Below are 25,862 nucleotides of genomic sequence, written 5' to 3' on the forward strand. Positions count from 1 at the left end.
GATGCAGAATGAAAATGAGAGCAGTTAATTTATTCAAACACATTCTCTAACCCTTAAAAACACATGGACGCTCAGGTTTGAAATGAAATCAAACGATGCAGAGAGATGCCCTCAGAAAACTAGACAAGCCATAAAATGCAGAATGAAACACATTCAGCGTCGTGTTCCTCGTGTTCCTTTTCAGTTTTCTGCTTTCTTTTTTCACCCAAACACCTGAGATAAATGCAGAGAGACTTCTGCAGACTCAACTCTGGAACCTGAACAGAAGGACGAGTTCAACCGCACACAACCGTCTGCTCAATCAATATTTACCTTTTCCAGCATTCACCATTGATCTCAGTAAGTGACTGTCTAAGTGGAGGAGGCAGTGCAGGAGCAGGTGAAAAAGGAATTAATAATCCATGACTGTCCCCTCACCTGCTCACCTCCATTGGAGCATGTATGGACGAGTCAAGGCGGAAGTAAGTCAGAAATTATTTATCGCTCAGGAAGTATTGATTGCGCAGTGCTGTGAGGTTCAATCTATGAGGACGGGCTAGAACTTTAGTGCACTTTTAGATCAAGGACTTGTATTTTGAGCTACTTCTTAAGTCACACTAAACTGTAAAAACACCAACATTATTACTGTTTATTATTTGTAACCAACAACATGTAAAGAAAATATTTATGACTCAAAGATCCAAATGCACACTCAAGCCAAATGAGCAACTGAGACATGTCAAGGAAAAGCATTTCACACACTCCTGACAGTCCATTATTCACCAGCTTTGAGTAAAGCAGATAGTGTCTGGAATAATAATACAAAATCCGTCTCTAATCAAGTTAGCGCAAATCTCTCCTCAACCGCTCTGACAGCTAACCTAAAAAAAAAAACAGCCACACTGCAACATGGTTCTCTTTGATCTCCAACTGGGTGATAATAATAAAAAGGTTTCAAGCTGCGGATGACCATGGAAACCATCAAGGAAACTGTGAGAGCAATGAGGAGGCATTTAATCCAGATTTTGAGGTGCCAATTTCCCATGTTGCATCACTTCACCTTGAAGTGTGGAGTAATGCCCTGACATGTCAAAAATAACCCTGAGAACAGATTTAATCTTGTTTTTATTCCTTTTTGTTCGTTTGTATTTTTCTTTCCCTCTGATGTAATAAGTAAGGTGGTTTAGGTAGAAATTCCTGGGAGAATAAAAGACCATTTATTAAAAAACTGGCCTCAATTACTGAGGATGTCACAGAGGCCTTCAAAGGAATATGTATTGCTTGAGGATAGCTAGCCAAATAACATTTACAAAATGAAAGCTGGCCCTTAAATCAATTTGGTCTTTGTTTTTAATCCCCATGATCTTAAACCATCTGATATCTTTGTGTGAGATCTGTTATAGAAAAACACTGATTCTCTATACCCTTTAAAGCAGAGTGATAATGAGTCACAACCTGCTTGTGATTTCATTTGATCCATGTCACCCTCAATGACTACCACTCTCTCTTAATGTCATCAGGCTGTGCTCACTCAAACATGTGTTTTCCTCATTTAACTTGAATCATCTATGGCCGTTCCCAGAAGGACATTTAACCTCTATCATATTTTCAGAGAAATGGCATAATCTCATTTGCGCTGATATTCCCTTTTCTTTGATGGCACGTGATTGGAGCAAAAATTAGAGTAGGAAGCTAATGCTGCTAGTGAGTTCCCTGTGTTGAATTCTTCTTATAACTTAATTAATAAGGAGAATTCATTCAACTTGTAGAGCTCTCTGAAGAGATTATACTATTTCATCCTAGTTAATGCTGATGCAACTTAAAGCCAGCATATCCATGAGAGATTCTTGCAATATCAGTTTTTCCCTCATGTGGCCTACAATCTTGCGGATTCCATTTTGATAAAAAACAAATGCACATATAATAATATAATAGCTATGGGCCTGTACATATAACCATGTATGGGTGATACACTTCTGATTGGGCATTTCCACTGTACATTTTTGCTCAATTCCTGACTCTTTGCAAGCTCTGACTAATGTTGCACTCTCTGCTAGCATCACACTACTGTAGTTTGCTCTTTTAAAGAGATACATTACCTTTAACTAGTTTTATTGTAGAAATCCAGACCACAATTTGTAGGAATCAGCCGTTAAAAATTTATGAGGGCTGCAAAGCACAACTTTCTGTGTGGACTACTGTTTGGGAGCAGTGAAAAAAATGAGTTAATGAGTCATTGTATTGGATTTTTCTTGCCAAGACTTAATCCTGCATGTTAGGTGGTATAAGAGCCCTTTTACAATGCTTTTATCATTGTATGAACAGCTCTAATGACTCCTACAAATTCTGAGGAAACATAAAAGGTCCTACCTGAGAGTGAAGTTAATAAGCTGAGCAGAGCTGGCCATGAGTATGTAGAAGGTGGCGATGTCAGTCTTCTTCAGTGGTTTGGAAGAGGTCCGTATGACTATGGCATTGCCAAGCTTAAGCCTGGAAAGTGTTGCCATCCCTTTAGGCACCTGCAGAAGTCGTACACTGCCAATCCTTTGCATGGGAGTGACAGGAACGTACTCAGCCTGCTGCTGGGAGCCGCCCCAACGACTCCCATCCGCAGAATTACACCTTCCATTGACTTTGGGCTGCGCCTGGTAGTAGAGCTCCACAGGGTTCCCTGTAGATGGATCCTGCCTCTCCCTGCTGGTGCCCTCTGACCCAGGAGCAAACCAGCCAGGCGAGGGAGCGAGCTCAGCCATGCAGGTTCCCCTCTCGCCTCCCATGGCACAAGAACCCCTGACCTCCTGAGTCTGCCAGAAAGCATATACTGTCACACATGGTAGTTCATCCACAGCTCCTTCCCCTCGGCCCCAGTCCCTCCCCGCTACATAGAAGAGCACCCGCACTTTGGGCTTTGAGGAGAAAACACGAGGCGTCAGCACAAAGGCCTGGATCTTCCAGTTGAAGGTAAAGACCTCGGGGGCGTTGTAGAGCTTCACAGACTGCACCAAGTCTAGAGGCACAAGCTGCTCTGTGGACATAGAGCCGTAGCTGCCGTTGACAGCTGGCTGGCGGCTGGCTCTGAGTATAACAAAGGGCTGCGTGTGACTCTGCATGCTGGAGTTCCTCATGAAGTCCTGCCCAGCCTCCTTTAGGAAGAGATAGTCGGCATCTCGCACCTCATAGTTGACCGGCAGGAAGGCAGGGAAAGGCACCGGGCTTCTAGTGTCTGTCAGCTCTTTGCTGCTCAAATCTGTTAGAGAGAGAGAGAGAAAAAAAGGGTGTTAATAACATGGGATTATATCACAGTAGCACACTTCCAAGTAACTATATTGCAACACATTTTCCAAAAACTGACACTGTTTATAATGTTGATAAAAAATTGAATTTGGTGGTATGCAAATAATTTAAACCCAGTCTTTAAATGAAAATAGTGCAAAGACAACATACTAAATGCTGATGCTAGAAACACATTTCAAAACAGTTAGGCTGGGACAACAAAACACAGAGAAAGTTGTGAAATGTTAAAAAACACCCGTCACAAATAACATCTCCCTACTAATCAGATTAATTTGCAACAAGTTAGTTTGATCGGTATAAAAAGGGCACACCAGAGACGCTTAGTCTCAGAAGTAAAGATTGGAAGAGGTTCATCGCTTTGTCAGAGGTTAAGTAAGGAAATAGTTAAACAATTCACAAATAATGTTCTTCAGTATGAAACTGCAAATAATTTGGTGATTTTATAATCTACAGCATATAATATCATCAAAACATTCAGAGAATCTGGAGGAATCTATGTGAGAAAGGGACAAGGCCAAGAACCAATACTGGATAATCATGATCTTTGGGGTCTCAAAATGACATCCAAAAACCATTGTCTGTGAAGACAGACACTTAGACACAGTTTGTCACTGCATTCACAAATACAGGTTAAAACTGATACAAGCAAAGATGGCAACATATATTAACATGATCCAGAAATGACAGGGACCTCTGCAGGCTGGAGCCCACTTCACTTTCAGAACTCCAGAATGTGGTCTTCTGTGTTCCCAACGGTTTACAGAGTGTTGTTAAAAGAAGGTGCAACCCAATGGTAAATGGCAAATTTAAATTTAGCATATCTTTTCGTTATAAAACAATAACATTTTTCAGTTATAACATTAAACAACCCATAAATATAGGCTCTAATTTATTCACCAAACCATCAATTTCTGCTTTTATCAACATTTTACACAGCATCCCAGCTCTGTTGGAGTAATACATTTATGTATTTATTTCAGTACATTTCGGATATTAAATGATGGGCCGAATAAAACTTTATTGATTGATTTTACTGGGATTATGAATAAAAAAACCACTCCACAAAGACATTTCGCTCACAAAAAGTGACAATAACATGCCATGAAAAAGAGCAGTTGCGTGTTAGGAGCTGACACTTGAGCATAAAAGTAAGCCAAGGCCAACTTATCAACTGAGTGGGGCATCAAGGTATTACAGTCAAAGGCCCCTGAGCTTAACCTTTAGAATTTCGGAATAAGAGCACATAAGTGAAATAAAGTAAATTACAACAAGAGAGGCTTAAGAGCATTTTTGTTTTTTGAGGGAGCAACAACTTTGAGGGCGGAGCAGCTGTTGTAGTTTGTGACTTTTCAAAGGGACTGTGCCAAATGACTATGTCGTGAGAGGGGTAGGGTTATTAATATTTGATACTTCTAACTTTAAAAAACTGCAACACCCTCTCAACAGCCTTACAACATAATGTAGTGGTTAAACTTGTACTATCTTGTCTCCCATTTCATATCCCCATGTTTCAGTGGAACTTCCCATATAATCCATTACATTAACATGCTGATATGTCAAAATCAATAATGTGTACCTTAAACCTGATGCAAAGACATAACTGTTCTCCTATGAATATGGCAGAGTACATCCTAATGAACAAGTTAAAACTGTCTTTTCAATGTAACTGTGTGCATTAATATTTATTGCATTTGCATGGGCAGGCTTTAATAAGGAAAAAAAGATCTCATGCAGAACACTACCTACAGCTAAAAAAAAAGAATTGCCATACCCCTCATGTTGTGACCCCTCAGCCTCTATTAATTGTGTACATTCCCTTGGTATATTTAGAAAGATAATCCTTCCATATACAGATAATGCACTACCACTTAAGTACTTAATCTGTGGTTTCATTTTTGTGTTAAAACTTGTTTACTGTTTCCAGAATATAGCGATAAATGGCAAGTGATTGAAAAGTGTCTTTAAAAATCCATCCTGTTGCATAATGTTGTAACACTTCCATATATCCCTTCCCCTGCCCCACTTTCACCTCATTCACGGATGATCTGCTTCCACTATATGGAGAGGAAAGGTGGGATCTGATATATCTGGCACAAGATTGAAATCAGCCATCAAAAACTGGGATTAAAATGGCTTTGCAGATTGTCATCAGGCTGTGAATATCCAGCAGATCCTCCGTGGAAAAAAAGCGAGAAATGCTGCACATCAGCATGTGGAGTGAATTTTAATGAAAATATTGAGCTTACAAATTAAGAAATATATTTTAAAGGATACATTTTATCCGGCATGATCTGTATTTATGCATCACATGCATGTCTTGGGACAGTATAATGGAACAATGACTATGAGGATTACAAGCTAAGTTTTAAACACTGATATCAAAAGTGCATTGACTGAGCTTTATCATAGGAGTGAGGAAAAACAAACGTACGGCACAAACAGTCTCTGATCGGGTTTAAAAGCTTAATGGGGACTGTTTGCCTCAGCGGAAAAGTGAGCAGAGGCAGAGGTCACCCGGCCATCAAGTGTGTCCTCATTAAACGTCCATTTTTTGATAGAATTATGAAGATTATAGCAGCTGACCTGAGCATGCACTGTTGATCTGGTTGCTAATTGCCCTACTTGGTGAATTAAGGCAGAAAAACACTGGTGTTTACTCTACAGATTATGACAAAATGAATGAAGCTGCATTAGCAAAGTGAAAAACAACTTCAGTAGCATCTCAGACTTAAACAAACCATCAGCCCAAAAGAGCACCCAAACAAACAATGTTTCACAAAGGAGATGGTGTCTAGATTTGTGCACATGTCCAAGATGCATGTGTGAAATTGTGACAAGAGATGACAGATACAGGGGCGTCTGTCACTGAATTATTAATTGTTATTTATCTATTGAGGAAATCTTGCAGCTTTTCTATGTTAATATCAGTGGTCATGTCCCTTATGGTTTCTGCCATCTGACAGCTCTGTCCATCATTCTTTCCTCTGTTTTTTAATCTTTTGGAGCCCATCATGATGTGTGACAGTTACCACAGCAATAACTATACTGTATGTGTCACAATCATGTCAACCCAGTGGCCCTCAGAGGAAGACAACAACGTCTTTTTTGCCGCTCAGGAGTGTCAGTCATGTTCTGAGAGTGGGCGACACACTGCCTGAGAGACCGTGTGCTGGATGCAGGGGACGGGGGCTGTCCTGGCTTAGCCTTCCAGTGGCCGCAGTGACAGATGTGCTGTTTAATACCAGAGCTGGCAGCAGCTCCGGTTGGAGCGAATATAAACTGGCTCAGTGTCTCCAGGAGGGAGAAAGCACCGCCAATGTAGCAACAATTCACATGCAAGCTCGTCCCTTTACTGTTGGGTGTGACGGGTCAGCTGTGCTCTTGTTGTTTCACACGCTTTCCCTTTCGTGAAACCCAAAGGGGAGCGTTTAAATGAGGCGTACAAAGCACGCAACCCATTTGTGAACATGATCGCAGGCTCTGCAGGCACTGTTTGTTTGTTTAGGATTCATGGCAGGCCAGTAGGCACATCCTTCTCCTTTGCCAATATTTCAGATTCACAGATAACAAGAAGTGAATGTCAGCAAAACTCTTCTTCTGTGGTGCTCTCATCATGATGAGCGTCCTGCCCTCCACTGATAAACATGAGAGCAAATCCGCTGCACCAGCTGTGCCAGCCTCTAAAATCACTCATTTTGAAGACTGAGCTTCTCTTCCTCCTTGGCTGAGTCAGAAAGCATCAGTGTTGCCATGCAGATGATTTTAAAAGCCCCCTCTCCATGGCTGCTCTCCCGCAGCCTGAACATGTACAATGCATTGCCTTATTGCTTTATTTTGTTTTTCTACAGTATGTAGGTTAAGTGCTCATTCTGACAGAGAAAAACACAGAAGTTTCTCTTTATGTACGGGTTTGAATCATAAGTAGTTAATCACATCTTTGTTCCTTTCTCTCTGTGTGCAAGAAAGAATGCCACCTGAATTAAAGTAGATTCATAACTTGTTTTTGTACTCATAATTTGAAACTAACACGATTGTATCTGTGAATGATTGTAGAAAATGAATTTTAGGTTGGGCTTTTCATCCAAAAATGAATACCTGACATTTATAAAATAGAGCTTTTCATGTGCATAACATCCCTTGGTTTTGCTGGGTTTTTTTTTCATTTGACCACATGTACAAAGCAAATAAAGTCAATAAGAGGTTTATTTTCTTGCATTAAAATAAAAATGGCCAGCAGCCTAATCATACTTAACTTTCAAACTAAGAAAAGTATCTGATATTTTGTTCCATGGTGTATCTAAGTAACTGCAAAGTTTACTCAAGGATTAAGACCCACAGATTCATTTCAAAACAATGTTCCCCATCACCAGTTTTAATAACAGCGCTGCTGTTTTAATGAGCTACATTTTGCCCTGCAGTTTGTCTTAAGGTTCGAAATTAAAAATCCCTTCATAGGTCAGCTAACTTCCTTTCAGCATTCTTGTCTTTGAGCATTATTTCTCCAATTGTAATCAATCTTAGTATTATTCTATTAAATTGCACATGGCCTGAGCAGCCCCTTTGAATTCTAATGTGTAGTAATGACTTTTGCCATATGTGCAAAACAGCTTGCAGAAGTGAGGCGACTCCCAATGGCATCAGAGGAGACAACAATGGAAGTCTGCATTTTAATCAGTAATTGAGAGATTGAGTGTGCTGCTTGTGTTTCATAGTTTCACTTTCAGTTTGTTTGTTCAAGTTTTTTTAATAATTCATTTAGTTCAGCTTGATGCAATGTAATTTTAACAATGGACTGATAATAATTACTCTAATTTAATAATTTAATCATTTAATAAAGTGTTGGCAATGACCCAGGTGATATTCACACTCTAAAGAAGCACCTGAAGTACACAACATTTCCTGTCTTAATACTGACATTAACACTACTTGTTTTTAGTTCTTGGTGGCTGACTTTCTGATAATTATAATAAAGCACCAGAAGTCTCATTAGAGTCTGACAGCTTGCTGATAATTAGGCCCTTCAATACAAAAATCTGAGTCTTTTATGGGACATTTAGACACACTTTAATGTAATATATGGAGGGGGGAAAAAAGATGATAGCATAGCTGGAGCATCTTTCAGCACTGTGGTTAATTATAAAAGGTCATAAAGTCTGGAAAAACCCTTGGAGAAGTATTTTTTGTTCAAAACATATGAAGTGCTACAATACGCTGTCTTATACAGAAGCCTCATTTGAGTGTGTGGTCCCAATTAAACTGAACCTCAAAAGACTTTTGAAAATCTTTTCTTAACTTTGGGTTTCATATTTTAGGCTTGTTGGAAAGTTCAGAACAGAATGTGTGTTGCCCAAAAATGTTGAGAGGTGTTCAAAATTGTTGAGTGTATGAATTTGGGGTCTGTGTTAAAGATTATTTTGCTGATTTGTTTTTGTGTCCTTTGAATCATACCATCCCTGTGAATTATACACAGACAGCAGGCCTGCTTCAATGCAATTTCCATGGTATGACTTCAGCACCCCATATCAGTAAATCTTACGGTCTAGTCTAAGCACTCTTGACAGCATTACAATTGTATCATATACATGTTTCAGAGGGTGTTTTATACCAAACATACGAATATGATGTGCTTATCATATAGCCTGTAATGCTCTGCAGGCAGAGGATGGGCAGTGAGAGGATGGAGGAGATAAGAAGAAATAGGGTGAGAGGAGATAAGAAGAGATAGGGTGAGAGGAGAAAGAGAGAGAGAGAGAGAGAGAGAGAGAGAGAGAGAGAGAGAGAGAGAGAGAGAGACAGAGAGAGACAGAGAGAGAGAGAGAGAGGCTTAAGCATGTGCAGTGATTGGTAGGGATTGCTATGTCCAATGAGACTCTTAAAGCTGCTTTAAAAAATCTCAATTTCTCCATTTTCGTTATGATTTTATCCTCATAAAGCAGTCAGCATGCCCTCCCAGGACATGGCCATCTATGAAGCAGATATAGGCTTTACAGTAAATGCTTTTGTGATGCACTTTTTTTCGTTTTTTCATTATCAAAGTTGGGAATTGAGATTGCCTGTCTCTTATTTTGCCTCAGTGTGTGAAAATTGGGTCTGCCTGTTTTCTAGTGGACATCCATGAGGGATTATAATACCTCCCATTCACAGGCAAAGTATCAGGCATTAAAGCATGGCCAAAGTAGTAATATAGTGTTGCACCCCAGATGAATTTCATCCTTAATGTTTTATATCCCACTCACTGGAGTGACACCTCTTTGCCTCAAGTAAGACACATATGCTAATGTTAGAGTCGCAGGAACGGTGTTTCACAGTGAAGTGAGATGAAAGTTGTTGGCACAAATGAGGACATTTATACATTATTCAGACCTCTAGAGAAGACTGTTTTACTGCATGATATTGCTGAGAGAGGGCCCACCTCCCATCAGTAAAATGTGCAGAAGATGGGCAGTCCCGTTTGATTGGTTTTCAGCTGTTATCATTAAATACAGTGCAGAAACAGTATGAATGTATAATCAGTGACAGCCACAGGAGACTCCAGGTTCATTCACTGCACTCTGGCATAAGCTGTTTTATACACTGTGCTCTTCTTTGATTTGAATACCTTACATTCCACAAACAATTAATTCCATGTCACTAACCTTGTGTAAGAACTGCTGTAATTGTTGCAAAGAATATGTGGAAGACCCTCCAGCTCTGGTAGTAAAGGCTCATCTTGGCATCCGGCGCGGCTCGCTCTTCCAGGCAACTTCCCCGTGTCCGTGGCTAAGTCTCTTTTCAGCGGAGCATTAAGCAGATCGTTTCATCCATTCCTGCACTTCGCACACTTAACATAATCACACCTGTGGGAGTAGAAATCAGAGTTCAGTCCTTGTTGCAGGCAATATTCACAACGCATCGATTCAGCGGCAGGTTGTGCGTAAAAGTTGTGCGTAACGATCCCGGAGATGTATCCTTGGAAGACTTCAGTGTCCGGTCAGAAGGAGTGGGAGTCTCCAGCTGAAACAATGTAAAGGAGATGTTCTGTTTCGATCAATATTCCCCTTGTAAGCGTAATAATCACAACAAATCCCCCGGAATGACTCGGTCTCCCGGTCTGCCGGCGCGGCTTGGGCTCTACGGTGTTAAACGGCTGTTAGCAGATCACTGACTGTCTTGTGCGCAATCCTCAGGGCACTAAACTCATCATCTGTCACTGTTCATCTGCTCAGGAAGCCACGTCCACGTACGCAGCTGGTAGGATTAACCCTGCGTTGAATGTCATGTCAGAAGACATGATCAGACGTGACGGGGGGTAATGTCTGCTGAATTTTGATCGCTGAATCTGTTAGAGAGAGACCCAGAGTGAACTTCGAGTGGAGTGGACAGTCTGTGGTCATTGTGGCAGATACATGTTCAGACTTACAGCCAAAAGAGAATGCATGCATTTAGTGGAAGTCACTTCACAAACTCTCTATTGTGTTTGATTGATTGTGGTGAGAAGTGACGTGTAAAACATGAAACAAGAGGAAGAAAGTATTTACAGGAGTTGATTTCTAATTTATTTTATTTCTTGAAACGTTTTTTATTTGTCTTGGAATTATTTCCTCAACATACAGCTAATGCCCAATGTCATAATGTTCTTATACCATGTCATTAAATACTGACGGCTCGCCAAAACCTTAAGGCGTCTTATGAAGACGCACACGGTTTTTCTGATTTATACTGTACACAGGAGGTTATGAACCACTCGGGAAAAAGTGAAATCTGATCTCTTTGTCTGTATTATGCCTTTTTCCTTCAGAGTTCTGAGTGTAAAGAACACAGAGTCAAAACTCTGACAAAAAATTAAATAAAATCTGAGAAAAAAAGAGTACTAAAAAAAAGATCAGACCCCCAAAATCTTTTTACTGGCCCTAATCCTTTTCCGTAGAGCTGCATCACCAAACCAAAAGGGAAAACTTTAACTTCCCCTTTTGAATATTTCCACGGTTCTATAGAAAAAAAGCTATATGATATTTTATGCTGTTTTAACCAAAATCAAGTATAACTTAATCAAAGTCATATTCACAGTAAGATACTGACTTGCAAAACCATGACTACACTGGCTGTTAGAGACTGCATGTACTGCAGTGATCAAATATTAAATTGAACCATTGAAAGTCAGACTAAGTAGGAAATATTTGCATCACACTTACCTCATTATCACTGTTCATTCAAAATAAAGACATTGGCTCTTACATCATTAATGAAACCACACTTCAACACTGTTACATCTATTTTTACATATTGCCCTTAAAAAAAAGCAACAGCTCTAACTGTGCTGATATTTACACTCTGATACTCCCTGAATGGCTGAGAGCATCAGGTGGGTTTTTGGTGCCCTCTGATGGTTAGAAAGAGTTGTCAGGAAAGCAAAAGGTGGGTAAGTGGAATTTGCTTGCAGCCCAGTTGCATCAGAAATGATACGGCTTTCAACTCATTTTAGCTCATTTTGTCAACAGAGAACCTGATGAGGGAATTTATATTCATGCATGTACCCGCATGCCGTTTTTTATGTTGAGGGCACATTGTAGGAAAGTGGCGCTAACACTTGTGCAACAATGTTCTTGTCTTTCAGGAACAGGGAGCAGATTTCACTTCAATGAAACACAAACAACAATCCTTTTTTTTGGATACAGAAAACAGGTTTTCATATCTAGAGCTCGACAGTAAAGCTTAGTGCTTAAACTGACTTTTTTTTTCACTGCAACTAATGTTTCTGCAGCCTTGTAGAAGACCTGTCTGCAGAATTGTATAGGTAAAGGTAATAGAGCTTTATTGACTAATAAAGAGGATTAACCAACATATCAATGGACAGTGCTTGTAAGAAAACCTTAGAGCATGAAGAGATGGGGGAAGTCGCCACAAGCGTCTGCTGTGAGCTTATGAGCTCCTCGGAGCACTGCAGCACTGTGATAAGCAGCAAAAGCAGCAGCATGTGTGTTGGGGTTGCTCCAGCAAGCTGTATAGTGCTGCTCTGGGATCATTTATATCCCTTTCTATTTACCTGGTACTCTAATACAGTCAAACAGCATCCACACCAAGCTTTAAGAAAGGGTAAGGAGGATTTAGTCCCAAAAAGTTTGTTGTAGCGGTGCAGATACACCTTCAGTGTCACATAAACATTCAGACCAACAAACCCAGACCTGCAGGCTGCCTGAACTGTCTGAAGGAGACATCAATGCTTGTCATACATGCAAACAAATGCAAATGTTACATAAGATTCAGCAGGCCTCAACAGATGAAAGTAAATAGAACATGGCTTTTCCTTTGCTGTGTAAATTAACCAGTTTTGACGTGAGGATTTGGCAGCTGAATAGTTGAGTAATCTTGCATCTAAATCTTAAAATAGCTGAGGTATGCTATTGCGTGAGTACTGCCATTTTCCATAAAGACAACAACTTGTCACAAGTGTCACACATTCGTCCATCATTTCAAATGACATTAAGTTGTGCAAAAAAAAAAAAAGAGAGATAAATTGAATTCTGTGACCTTCCTCCAGTGACTCCCCATAAAAAACACCCACAATAGCTCACAGTTGCAGAGAAAACATATGGCGAAGGCTGTCAAGGATATGTTATGAACACTTTAAGGACAGAGGAACAACACAGGCCTCCGGATATGCAAGTCAGGACGCTGACATAGATGGATGTCACAGCAGAGATGTGCCTGAGTGCGGGAGAGTGGCCATAAACTGGTGATAGATGTGAGCGCCACGAGGAAGGGAATGTGTTTTCAATGTACATCATCCTTCTGTCTGACAGAAAGAGGTAGCTTCAGCTGAGGTGCATTTAGACACACACCAAGCTCTAATGTTCCCATTCTTATTTTCACTGCAGTCTTGGGAAGTGAGTGCACTGAAATTTGCCATACCTTCACAATAAAGTTGCAAGTTGCCAAGGTGGAATGCATAGAGTCAAAGGTAGATTGTTTATGTGTGTTTGGGGATTAAGATTGATCTACATTCTCCCGTCTGTCGCTGTTACTCTCATGAGGTGTTTCTGCTGGTCCCATATGATGGCATGTTGTACCTGATTTCTACTAGACAAATTATTATTTTTTTCTTTTTTTAAGTTGTGTTTTGTGGCATTTTTGCCATTATTATAAGATAAGACAGCTAAAGGACGACAAGAAATGTGGCGAGTCGAGAGTGGGGCATGACATACAGGAAAGGGTCAAGGCAGGGAGTCCAACCACAACGAGAACCGAAGATTCTTTTAGGGGCACACGCTTTAACCGCTAAGCCAAACTGGGGCCCATTTAAATTGTCTTCCAAAAATAATATTCATGTTTAACTTAGATAAACTGCTGGCATTTCTTTATAAAGGCTAATGTGCTTTTCTCTTTCTCAAGGGATGTCAGGTTTGTTGTTGTACAGACAAACAAATTGCTCATTAACTTGTTGTAAAAAAAAAAAAGCTAACTCTAGTCTCGACAAAAGTAAAAAGAGAAGTGTAACACGGTAAATTAGTTTTGGTTTAAATGAAGCAACGTTGGGTTCCGGTGGGGTTCAGCTGGAAGAAGAGGCACCCCATGTACAGAGGCTAAAGTCCTTGCTGCACTGGTCATAGGATCAATCCAAAAGTAGTAGGTGCTTTTGCCTCCCACTCTCTCCCCACCTTTTCTGTCTCTTTCAAGCTGTCCAACCAAAATAAAGGCGAAAAGCCCCCCAAAAATAATCAAATAGAAAAACAAAGCTGCTGTATTCAGAGGTACCTGTATCTGATTCTATTACCTCTGGAATGAGTAAGGCTCAATATCTCACTGTTATATATCTATATGTCATAGGATGAACTAAGCTAGTTAGCCAGATCCTTGCAGTAGCTTAATGTTTGGATTTAGAGTGACTTTAGTTTCTGTTCCCCTTTTAAGTTTCTGCTGTGATTATGTTTTGGGAAAATGTTGTCTTTATGTTTAGATAGGACAGCTGAAGAGAGACAATAAATGTGGACTGTAGCCTCAGCACATAGGGCATGCTTTTATTTATTTTATTTATTTATTTTTTTCATTTAAAAGGACCATGCATATTAATTAACACTTCTGTAAATATGCCAGAATTAGCCAAAGGCTAGTTTACATCCCTTGCCAGATGTTAAAAAGGCTCCCTAAAAAGAAGACAGCTATTTAACATTTGGCTGCAAATACTTTTATTTAAGGAACTTAAAGCTCCTGTGAGGAGTTTGTAGCTGGTTGTAGAATAGACTGAAATGAATACCAATGCCTCTGTTTGACCTACCAAAGCAAACCGCACCATCAGCAACAAGCTTGACCATCTTTTAATAGTTATTTTCATTGCTTGAAACTATGGTAGCTATAAGACAAAGTGACACAATAATAGCACAATACAGAAGCAGCCCTTCATCTTCAATTTCTATGGCAAAGATACCCAATGACAGGTACAGTGACTGTCAAAGAAGGCATGGTGAGATTTTGTGTCTAAAAACATGACTCACACATGTACTGGACAAAATAATCAAAGAGATTAAATTAACCACTTTGTCCCCAATGGACACCATGATTGATACAAGCAGAAAGTTTCTCACAGAGCACGCTCATGACACAAAACAAGACAAAATGAACACCATAAAATACTTATTTTTCACAACCCTGTATCCAGGAGATGTCGCATCAGATTATAACAGAGGCATCAGAAATTGGTTTATGAGCCACTTACTGAGGTTAGGCATCAGTGACAAGCTCTTTCCCTTGTTTAAAAGTTGTAGCACTTTTCAATGTTTGAAAGGAAGATCCTCTCATGGAAGACTAACTTTAATTAGCAAAAACAATTATGAACCTTGGGTGTAACACGCCTGTGCAGAGCAAGTTTTACGATATGGTTAAGTTTTAACGATTTTTAATTGAAGTTACTAAATGTTCCTTTTTCTCCCTGAATAAATCAACCCTTCTGCCAACAATGCTAAAGGTTGCTGGATTTAATTAACTCCTGTGGACCCTGGTGTCATGTTGATTTTTGAATCTCAGTATTTTCTGATGGGCTCATGTGCCACTCTGTAGGGAAAGCACTCAGAATAAAACAGACTTTTGTCAAGTTTGTAACTTGGCTGCTCGGCTGCCACAAGACCTTAGCTGTGAGGTGTCTATAGGTAGAACGAGGAAAGACGTGTTGTTTGGTAACTTTATTCACTCTCTGATAGTATTGCATCGAACAAAAGATCATACTGCGCTGCAAACAAACGAGAACAGGTATGCAACTACATCTATACACCCACTACAGCTTCAGATCAAACAATGACTTCTTTAAACCATGTCAGTCAACACATACAATTACAGTGAGGGATGCTCCCACCTGCATAACACTGTACTTTCCCACCAAATAAACCTTCAAAGAGTACATGGTTCAAACTCCAGTGAATAAAAGTCCCTCTTCTCATCCTGCTACAGCACATTTTTCCATTATATTCTTCAGCAGAAGACAAATCTTTGATATGCTGGATGCTTCTTCCTATTAAACAACAAAGAAAATGGCTTTTGTGTCCTTAATAGGAGGGAGGCGACCGCAGGCTTTTTTATATTACATGTCTGTGCAGCCTCCTCTGCACTCCCGCACAGGCTGCTCTCCAAACATTAATAGCAAGTCTGTAAAACTTGAAAGGTACAAAGCAGAGACCTGAGCAAACACATGCTCAAACACACCCAGGACCGAGGTCTGTCTTTGTTCCCCAGGGATCTACAGGAGCACAGGTCTGTACCAATGTCACCCAGACACAAAACAAACAAGACTGACCACACAAGTTATTCCATTTTTTAATTATTACTTTGAAGAATTTGATAGTCTTTTGAAGAACTGGCTGTGCATTGAAATGGTGTCGGGCAGTTCTACGTAAACAAGGATGAAAGTCCTGCCAAAGCTGTGAGTTGACATATTGATGCTTATAACAGAAAACTTGCTTATTATTAGCTCACTCCTTTATTTAAATAGCAGACCAATAGTTGTTTTCTCCAAACTCTTGAGCAGAGAAATGCTGTCTGCAGCCTCCTAATCCAGTTCAAACTGGGCCATGAGAGACAGCTCTCCGTGTTTGGGTTGAATACCCCCAGGCAGCCGAGAAAGAGTTTGTTCAGCCTAATCTCTGCAGTGTGATGTGTAACTTGTTCCCCTGCTGTCGTACTCATGTAATCTGCTGTTTGTGCCACTTTAAGTCCGGGGAATAGCGAGGGGTTGAAGCGAGAGACTACATGATGGGAAACTGTCATCTCTGTCCCATCGATGGGTGCTGCCAGTATCCTGCTAATCCCCTGAGTAATCCCACCACCACAACAGAGAAATCAGACACACCAAGTCAGGCAGGCAGGACCGAGTTCTGCAACCCTCTGCATGGCTAATACTGAGTGTGGTGAACGCACACAAGCATACGCACAGAGTGTAAACACAGCCACAGCAGAGCCACTTTACATGAAAATTGGCTCTCACGCTTGATTGACGACAGAATTGATGTTTACATGTCTCGACAAATAACTAAAATGCATGAAGCAGCTGAGCATCATTTGCATTTTGAGTGAAATTGAGTCACTTCTCGGGCAAAAGTTGAAAAAAAAAATTGACATCAGTGTCCAATCTGGGATGTGAGTGATTGAGATTTGAGGCATATGACTGTGTTGCCATTTTTGATTTCAACTTTTCTCAGTAATCTAAGAAAAGGTCTCCAAATAGATAGTTGATCTTTTTCTTAAGTGATGTCTCAAATCCAAAATACAAGCGGAACAGATCTTACAAGAGAGTATTAATTTCAAGTCTGTTTTTCCTCTTGACTAAATCGATGTGTAAGGAAGCGTAAGATCTTAAGGATCATTCAGCTGATACAAAATTCCTAAAGACAGAGTCTGTTATCACCCCCTGCTCCGACTCACAGCTGTGTGAAAAGGCAGAAAGCAGATGGGTAAAAAACAGATGTTTCACTGCTTCACTGCCATGCAACCATTTCTCCTTTCTCGTCTTTTTCCTTTTTGTCTAATGAGGGAGCTTTGATGTCACTAAGACAAATAACTCCTTCCAAAGGCTGCCATCTTGACAATTATCCAAGAAGTATGTTGACAAAACAGACATAAAAGAATAATAAGGTCTTGACATCTGAGGATTTGTTTTCTTTTGACGTCAAGAGAAGAAAAACCACATCTCAGGAAATTATCAAACAGTTAGTTTGTCTCCCGCCAAGCTCATTAGTTTCAAACAGAAGCTCCATGTTTTAATAATCGCCTCATTAATTTCCAGTTTAAGATTTCTCCAGGAGGTGGAGGGAGAAATTGAACATGTGATGCTGTATTCAGGCCATGACACATACATATCTCATAAAGGACTCATTATGACCCCTCGTTTATCTCATTCATCCATCATTCATTGAAGTTTAGACACTGAAATGTCTTTACAACAATGGGATGGATTGACATGTAATTAGGCAAACTAATTTATGTCTCCTCCAGGATGAATAGTAAAAGCTGAAGGGTATCCTCTTATCCTCAGTGATGGGTAATTTTCAGCTCAAATTTTGTCTGATCATTTTGTATATTGCCAGGACCAGGTTAGCCGGATACAGGCAAAAAATAATGGCATTTACACTGGGTACTTTTTGTACAGTGCTACTGGTAAAGTTTAACCAAAAGTAAAGCAAAAACCAATCAAAACTTGTTATAGTCTGTCATGGAGTTAGCCATTCGTCTGAGTATATGGGGAAAATGAATAAGCATAGATTGGCTGCCTCTCGCCCAGTGACAGCTAGGACTGGCTCCAACCCAGAAATAACTGGTATTGATAATGGATAGATGTATTTTTGAACCAAAAGTAACCATATTTGGACAACGGGGTGGTTACGCATTGCCAGGTCTCAATCCTGTCAGCAGATTGCTGCAGTGATGGCTTTCCAACTAGTAGGAATTTATCAAAGCATACCCTTCTTGGGTCTTACGTGCTTCGCAAAAAATTGCCATGATAATAGAAAGAACAGTAATCATCAGAAAATGAAAAAAAAGTATTAACAGAAACATACGACTGTAGCTGTTAAAAATGGCATTGGATGGTCAAAAGTCAATCTGAAAAATGAGTCTCAGGCTGTTTTTCAAAAGCATCAGCAGAGGAGGAGTGTTCCAAAGTGACAGAGCCACATTTTCAAAGGCACAATCGCTTTTGTTTATAGATGGGCAAGAAGGACAACAAGTAGACCCTGTTCAGAAGACCTGAGGGGAACTCTCAAAACAATCATCATGCTGTGTTAAAGAAGACTCAAAATAATTGATTGAGACCGTGACTCAACAGGAAATGTTAACTGATGTAATAATTCAACTGAGAAGCAGACTCATTTTCAGGTGGACTTGCATACCATCTGACTTGTTATTGCAACCAGTGGAGTCGCCCCCTGTTGGCCATTAAAGTGAATGCAAATAACGTTTGGTAAATACAGGTTCAAGGTACTTGAATGATGGTTTAACTGTTGAAACAAAGAGGAGATGTCTACTTCTAACTATACAGCCTAACCAAGCAGATATCATGCATTGCACTGAAGATACATGCAAGAACAGTGACATTAGGGCACAGAGAAAAGGACCTCAGGAGTGTCCAATTGTTCAAATATATTTCTAATTGAGTTGCATGAGATTACCACAGAGTGAGTAGGGGAGTGAATGAGTGAATGATACTGTCTCCTGAAATGTACAAAAATAGCTTCCCATTTCAGGTTTGTAAATTCTTTACGGATAACATCCATATTTTCCAGTGTATTCCTTTTAAGAGATAAAATAGATAATAGAAGACCGGGTTTGTTTTTATGGCGGCATCACTGGCTCCAAGACAGCTATAGTGGATTAAATCTCTACCACAATACAAATTGGCTGACAGATGTAGAGGTCAGACAAGGAGACTAGACAGACTGTTATTTAAGTTGCCGGCAAGCTGAGAGGCCTTGACCCAAATTTAATATGTTTGCCAAGAGGACATGTACATACTCAGTATGAGGCAGCTGTTGGATGCACACCTTAGAAACAAGATAGATGATAAAGTGGCGTCTAGCCTCATCTACAGTCTGACAAGTGAACTAAAGGGCAAAGATGACAGGTTATTTAAGTGCAAGGACAGTTAAGTACAATGCAGAATGGCAGCAAAGATATTAATCCACTTTGAGAGTGGCCCATAAATGTTACCCAAAGGATCTAAAGGCTGATGAGGTTGATGGAGGGGTCAGTGCGAGTGAATTGCAACACCCCATTGGCTGAACATTAAGGTCATGAGCTAGACCTTGGTAGAATCAGATTGTCAAGGATGAGAGGTGCCGTAGGCGACGTTCAATAAAACATGAGAGCAATCTTCTCACCAGGAGTAAAAGTGCTCTGCAGTTCAACTCCAGGCGGCCCGAACAGATTTCCCCTGTGAGCCAAAAGCTCTGCAGCTGCTCATTCACCACGGCGGGCAATCCAAGCCGCCATCAAATCGACAGGCGTCACCAGAAATAGTGCTGGAAATTGGTCAAGCTATCACACAGTATCTGACCTCTGACAAAGCTTATCTTGCACAAGAAAACGTATGGAGCTGAAATGATAGTGTCTGCTCCGGCTCCTCTTTCTGCCTCATTAGTTGCCGATATTGGATAGGTTATCTCAGCTTACAGCACATTTTAAGGTTGCAGCCAGCTCACCTTATCCCGAAAAAAGCTGAAGCAGAAAGGTTACAGTTTTGGGAGAATATCACACCTAAAACTTCCTTTTGAATATGATGATTAAAAATCTGCCTGCTGCTTTCCCCGCATGTCTCCTGTGTGGAAATGAAGGTGTGTCAATGGTGGCTACATTCTGAGTTTGCTCCATCGCTGAAGACTGCCTGCTACAGGGCATGAAATGAGGAGACAGATGATAAGCTTCTCCCTCACGCTCTGGGGAACACAGCCAGCCATGATGGAATGAATCATGACAGGAAGGAATCTCAGAGACAGATAAGTGTGTATACACCAAGCACCACATGCTGCATTCAAAACCACAATATGGACAGATAGCCGTCTTTTCGGACATGGACACGAAAAAGTTTTTGTGCTTCAGTTTAAAGTAAATTCCTGCACAGGAACAGAAACAGCAGCCTGAGTATTAAAGCAGCAAGAAGTGTAACTGTAAACATCAAACATCCACGTTTTCCCCTTCAGCATCCTAAAGAGTCTCTGCAGGACCAGAGGGGCTCCACATCTTAAGCCCAATTTCCCTTTCACTGATAGAGTGCCAAGTTCCAGGAATAACCTGACGAACTGCGATCAGGTCCAGAGGATTAACAGGAATATACTCTTCCAAATTTTTCTCACACATCGAGAGGGCGGTTCAAGGGAGAAGGCCAATGAGTTGATGTCAGAGCTCAACTTTAATTTATGTATATTTCTTTTGGTGGAAGCTCACAACAGCATGACATGCAGGCTGAGCAGTTAGTCAGCCATGTTATTAGATTTTTTTTCCTTACTAGGGAGGATGGTAAGAACTGGAGGAGTTTTAGGGCTGGCAACATGTCAGTCAAACTGCAGGTGAATAGACAGATATGACAATGTATGTAATCACGTTAAGTCAAACAAATGATCAAGTGAAACTTGTGCATGTCTAAATATTCAATCAGAAGGGTGCAGCAGTGCAGTTGTGCTGCCATCTAGTGCTGCAAGGCTGCACCTCGCTGCTGGTCGAGCTTGCAGCGAGATGTAAAATGAATTCAGCTCTGGACTGCATTCATTTTCTTTTCATTTATCTTCTCTGAAGCATGTGTGTGTGGGGGTGTGTGTGTGTGTTTGGTCTATGTGTGTCTGTGTGTGTCACTTGGGATTGTGCCTCAGCACACACTTTTACAGAGAAAGTGCCAGGAGAGCACATGTCTCTGGAAAGGGTGATCCCAGAGGGAATCAAAGCCACAGTCCTGGCAGTGTTATTGCAGAGCTCTGCCTTTTAACTTCACAGCGTGTATCTTTTGCTGAGGTTTTTGACTTGTTCTCCTCTCACAGTGATTGTTTGGAGTTCAAACCCTTTGCAAATGATGAAATACATTACATTAAATGAAAAATTCAGATCTATCTAGAGTGGTGTCTTGGCAGGCAGACAGTTTTTGTTTTCATTGCCCAGTTTTCAGATATTATTCACAGAGATCTTCATCTGACGAATGAATACAAATAAAAAAATTTCACAAATCAATATTGAAATTATTTTTTCTAAAACACAGTTCTAATAAAAACTGTAATCCACAGTGTTTTCTGTAAGTTATCTAACCGATTTGGGAACATGCTGTCTTCAAATGGAACTTGTAAAGTCGTATGGGGAAGTTGTCTGCATAGAGGGCTTGGCATTCAAGTGGTAACCAAATGAGGACCTGTGCTAGGCAACGACAACATGGGGGCCTAAAGTTCAACTGTTGTCCTCCTTGCTTTCTATGTGGAAAATCTAAAATGAATACTTTTTGTTTGTGCTAGAACGCCATGTGGAGGAACAGAACTAGATTAACTCTTGCCATAGCTGCTTTCGGTCCTGTATGTGGCTAACGTTAACCAAACTACGTTGTGCAAGCTGCACTCTAGCTAATGTTAGCTAATTTCGCTCTCGCTAACGTAAGCGTTCACTCCTCTTACTACAGACCATAGAATGTATAAAATATGGACGTAGTATCCGTGATGTCACCCATCTGTTTCTGAGGCGCTGTTTTGAGGCCAATCATCGGCGGCAGCCATATTGCTGCTGTTGAGCGATTGTGACGTTAAGAGGCGGGCTTTGAGCTTCCTAGCCAACAGCTACAGTTTTCCCATCTGTCAATCAAGTCAACTGTGCCTCTCATTGGAAGACTTGTAATCTAAATATCTTTGAAATTGCCGCGTTAGAAAAAAATTCACCCCCGTACAGTGTGTGCCGATCGAGAAATGAGCTATCCAGACTACACTCGTCTTTTGTACCAGGCTGTAAACATGTTTATTTCTGCTGTGAAGATCGGCTTTTTTTGAATTGGTGTGTATGTGGTTTCCGGTACTTCCGGAGCCAGCCTCAAGCAGATGCTTGATGAACTGCAGTTTTTAGCACTTCCGCATTGGACTCATATTTTTAGACCGGAGGTTGCCGCTTGCTACAGACCCTGTCAGTTACATAACAATGCTGTGTCTTCATGTGAAACTTGCTTCCATGGTCTCCACCATTTATGGGAACGTCATCAGACACGTCACACCTCATTAACTTGAAGCTTTTAGAAAAAATCAACTTACAATGTGATACGATAAGAGGGGGCTGTTGATACGGTCACTTATCGTGAACACAGACCCCATTTGAAGGCACTATTAGGCGGAATGGTTGCACACCACTAGAGAAAATATCTTTCCTTCATTTTAGGTAACCCAACTGCCAAATACACTGGGCTTCACTTAGTTTGTTGGTCAACGAACATATTTTTCTGACTAACTTGATTTTCATGTCTATTTTTGCAGCCTGTGAGCATTGTCTGAAAACTTGGATCTTAGCTTATTTATTTAATATTATTTGTTTGGAAGGGTTAGAGTCGTGTCAAGGCAACATACATTTAATTGCACTGACTGTACCTTTAAAGTATGACAAATGATGTGAGTTGAACTCTAAGTTCTTGACATCCTCAAACCATTTATCTCCTCAGATATCACTGAACAGGTTGATGAACACAAGTGGAAGTAGTAATTTTTCAGACCTACTTGAACATTTTTCGTCACAACAGTTGATACAGACGTCCCCTGGAGTTTTGTTATTGCCCCGCTGTCCTCCACAGGCAGCTGCTGTTGCACTGTGGCTCTGCTCTGTAATCGACTGTGTGTGGAGCTGCATGGGCCACACCCTGACAGAGCCACTTATCACTCCTGAGCAATGGATGACCTGGGAACAGAGACGCCGCCTGGACGGCACACTGTGTCATCTGTCAGCAGGCCACACAGGTGAACCTAAGGATGAGAGCAGTGGGGTAAAACGGAGATTTAGAGCCAGCCCTCCTTACATTATCTCCCCTCACACCACTGCATCCATTGCTCATGTTGTGCAACTTCCTGGACCTAAGAGAGAATGGAAGACACTTCAAAGCCTTGGGAATAAAGAAAAAAAAGGACTGCAGTGCCATCTCCCTATTTTTGTTGCGTTTCCAACAGCAATCAGCCTCCAGATCACCGTATTCATCAAGTACAATGAGTGTCAGGAAACTTGCAATGTCAGCACTAATGCAAGGACAGATTGACAACTCTGCACTGGTGCCTGCTAGACAAATCACTGTACATTTAATCTCATTCAAGGAGAGGGGGTTACATTTTGATTACATAACTACTCATTTTCCCTTGACCTTACCTTGCTGCTTTCACTACAGTGCCAATGGATGACTCATTGGGGATTATAGACAATACAAATGACTCTTTAATCCAAGTTCAAAATAATATAAAGAAGTGACCTGGTCAAAGCCAACCTGCATAAAAAAACCTAGCTCTTTTTGTAATTGTCCGCATGTGGAGCTCACTCATCTGTTCAGTGTGCAGCGTGTGAGGCTGTTCAGACAGACACATCTCTCCATCCAGGCAGAGCAGAAGGAGGGAGGCTACGTTCAGTGAAGCTGACAGGTACCCAGCTCTCATCCAATGTGATTTATTTCCACGCAGAGCTCGGACGTGGCCAGTGCATCGGCAGGTCAATTTGGTTTGGGTAGAAGAAGAGTTGTCTGATTGATAGAGTGGGGGCCGGCCATGTTCTCTACGCTCGGCTCCCCCTCCATCAGGGCTCCTGCTATGGCCGATTAATCCTCAGCACACAGAGAAGAGGCTCTGGCAGGGATTTTGTGCGTGTGTGTTTGGGTAAGCCTCCGTCTCTGACCTAAGACTGCCTCCTCCTGGATGCAAGCTGTCGTCTGGTTCATTCTGGCATGGATGCTTCTTGTTAGTTTGGGCTTTTTTAAATATTTCCATTAAATAAAGCCAAGAAAGTTATATAGTTTCCTCATTTTCCTGCTATGCTAACAAGGCCTTGCAGAAACTTCAATTATTCAGACACACTAGTTGCCAGTAGATGGCAATATCAGCTACAATCAAGCTGGTATTTATTTAAATTATAGTAGAAAAGACTAGTTAAACCTTCTCTGTCTCCACAAATGTAATGCTGTCTGTTTGGATGACATCACTAATACTAAGAAGTGTTGCATGTACTTCCACTTTCTTTTATCACAGGCTGTTTAAAGAAGGGTGCGTGTACACACATCATGCAGCTGCAGGGCAATTCAAAAGTAACAAACAGTCCAACCAACCAATTGTGGACAACTTCTTGCATACAGGCGGAAGGCTCTGGAGCTTTTTGACCAATCCCAGTGGGAGTTGCAAAAGCTCAACGTTGCAACCATTCATCAAATAATTCAACGTATCAAGCATTTATTTTTGCCACCAATTTGAACCATTTTTTTTACTGGTTTAAACAACACTTTTTCAACCGCCTCCATTACTTGGAGCTTGAGGTTTCAACCATCTATATATCAATCAAGGCAAAAGATCTGATTCAGTTATCTATGACTTAAAGCTACATTTTTAACATTCATGCAAAGTGAAACTTGAAATGATTTCAACCCTTCATTTAGTGATTCAAGCAGTGGTGGACAGTAACAAAGTAAATGCACATGAGTACTGTAATTAAGTACATTTTTTTAATATCTGTACTTTATTTGCGTATAATTTTTGGGGGGAGCTTATTACTTTTACTCCACTACATTTGAAAGACAAATATCATACTTTTGACTCCACTACATTTCTATCAATGTTCTAGTTATTCACTACTTTTGCTTTGAAGTCAGCTGCTGAATTTTCTTTTCTGAAATCAGATCCCAAAGACCGAAAACTGTTCATGTACTTGTGTTTGGTTTGGAAAAAGACAATCTTTACAGCAGAAATAAACATGTTTACAGCCTGGTACAAAAGATGAGTGTAGTCTGAATAGCTAATTTCTCGATGTCCTCTCACTGTGAGGGGGGTGAATTTTTTTCTAATTCGGCAATTTCGAAGATATTGAAATTACCAGTCTTCCAATGAGAGGCACAGCTGCCTGTGGGAACGCTGCAGCTGTTGGCTAGGAGGCTCAAAGCCCGCCTCTTTACGTCACACTGGCTCGACAGAAGCAATATGGCTGCCGCAGCCGATTGGTCTCAAAACAGCTCTTCGGAAACAGATGGATGACGTCACGGATACTAAGTCCATATTTTTTACAGTCTATGGTTAAGTCCGAGCCACTGCAGCGTCCAATCAGTGAGAGGTATTCGATAAGGGGGCGTGTCTGTCAGAGAAAAGACTTCCGCAAAGTCTGCTCTCGTGTGTCCTAGATTATCCCTCCTCGGATCAGTCTCCTCTCTCCTCTCTCCTCTCTCCTCTCTCCTCTCTCCTCTCTCCTCTCTCCTCTCTCCTCTCTCCTCTCTCCTCTCTCCTCCAGCAGCGTTAAGAGCTTTGGGACGCAAGTTAAAATGGCGCGTCAGTAAGTACTTCCAGTTCGGCCGAGGAGCGAGGAGCGAGGAGACTGCAGTTTAGAACTTTGAGAAGCACCCACAGAGTGCGCAAAAGGCAGCTAAAATGTCTGGAAATACAGAGTCTGGATCC

The 25,862-nt window shown here is 40.9% G+C and overlaps 1 protein-coding gene across 1 annotated transcript in view; it reads right to left on the bottom strand.

The window, feature by feature from the left end:
- The window catches only part of LOC117818397 (transmembrane protein 132D), a 49,753-nt gene extending 26,558 nt beyond the window's left edge, over positions 1-23,195 (bottom strand). The window contains exons 1-3 of the mRNA XM_034691257.1: positions 22,953-23,195; positions 9,909-10,109; positions 2,350-3,226 (exon numbers count right to left, since the gene is read on the bottom strand). Of these exons, the coding sequence (XP_034547148.1) occupies positions 2,350-3,226; positions 9,909-9,981 (950 nt within the window). The 5' untranslated portion in view covers positions 9,982-10,109; positions 22,953-23,195. The remainder of the gene's footprint in view (positions 1-2,349; positions 3,227-9,908; positions 10,110-22,952) is intronic.
- Between the last annotated feature and the right edge of the window lie 2,667 nt (positions 23,196-25,862).

Source organism: Notolabrus celidotus, chromosome 9 (assembly GCF_009762535.1).
Source record: "Notolabrus celidotus isolate fNotCel1 chromosome 9, fNotCel1.pri, whole genome shotgun sequence".
NCBI lineage: Eukaryota > Metazoa > Chordata > Actinopteri > Labriformes > Labridae > Notolabrus > Notolabrus celidotus.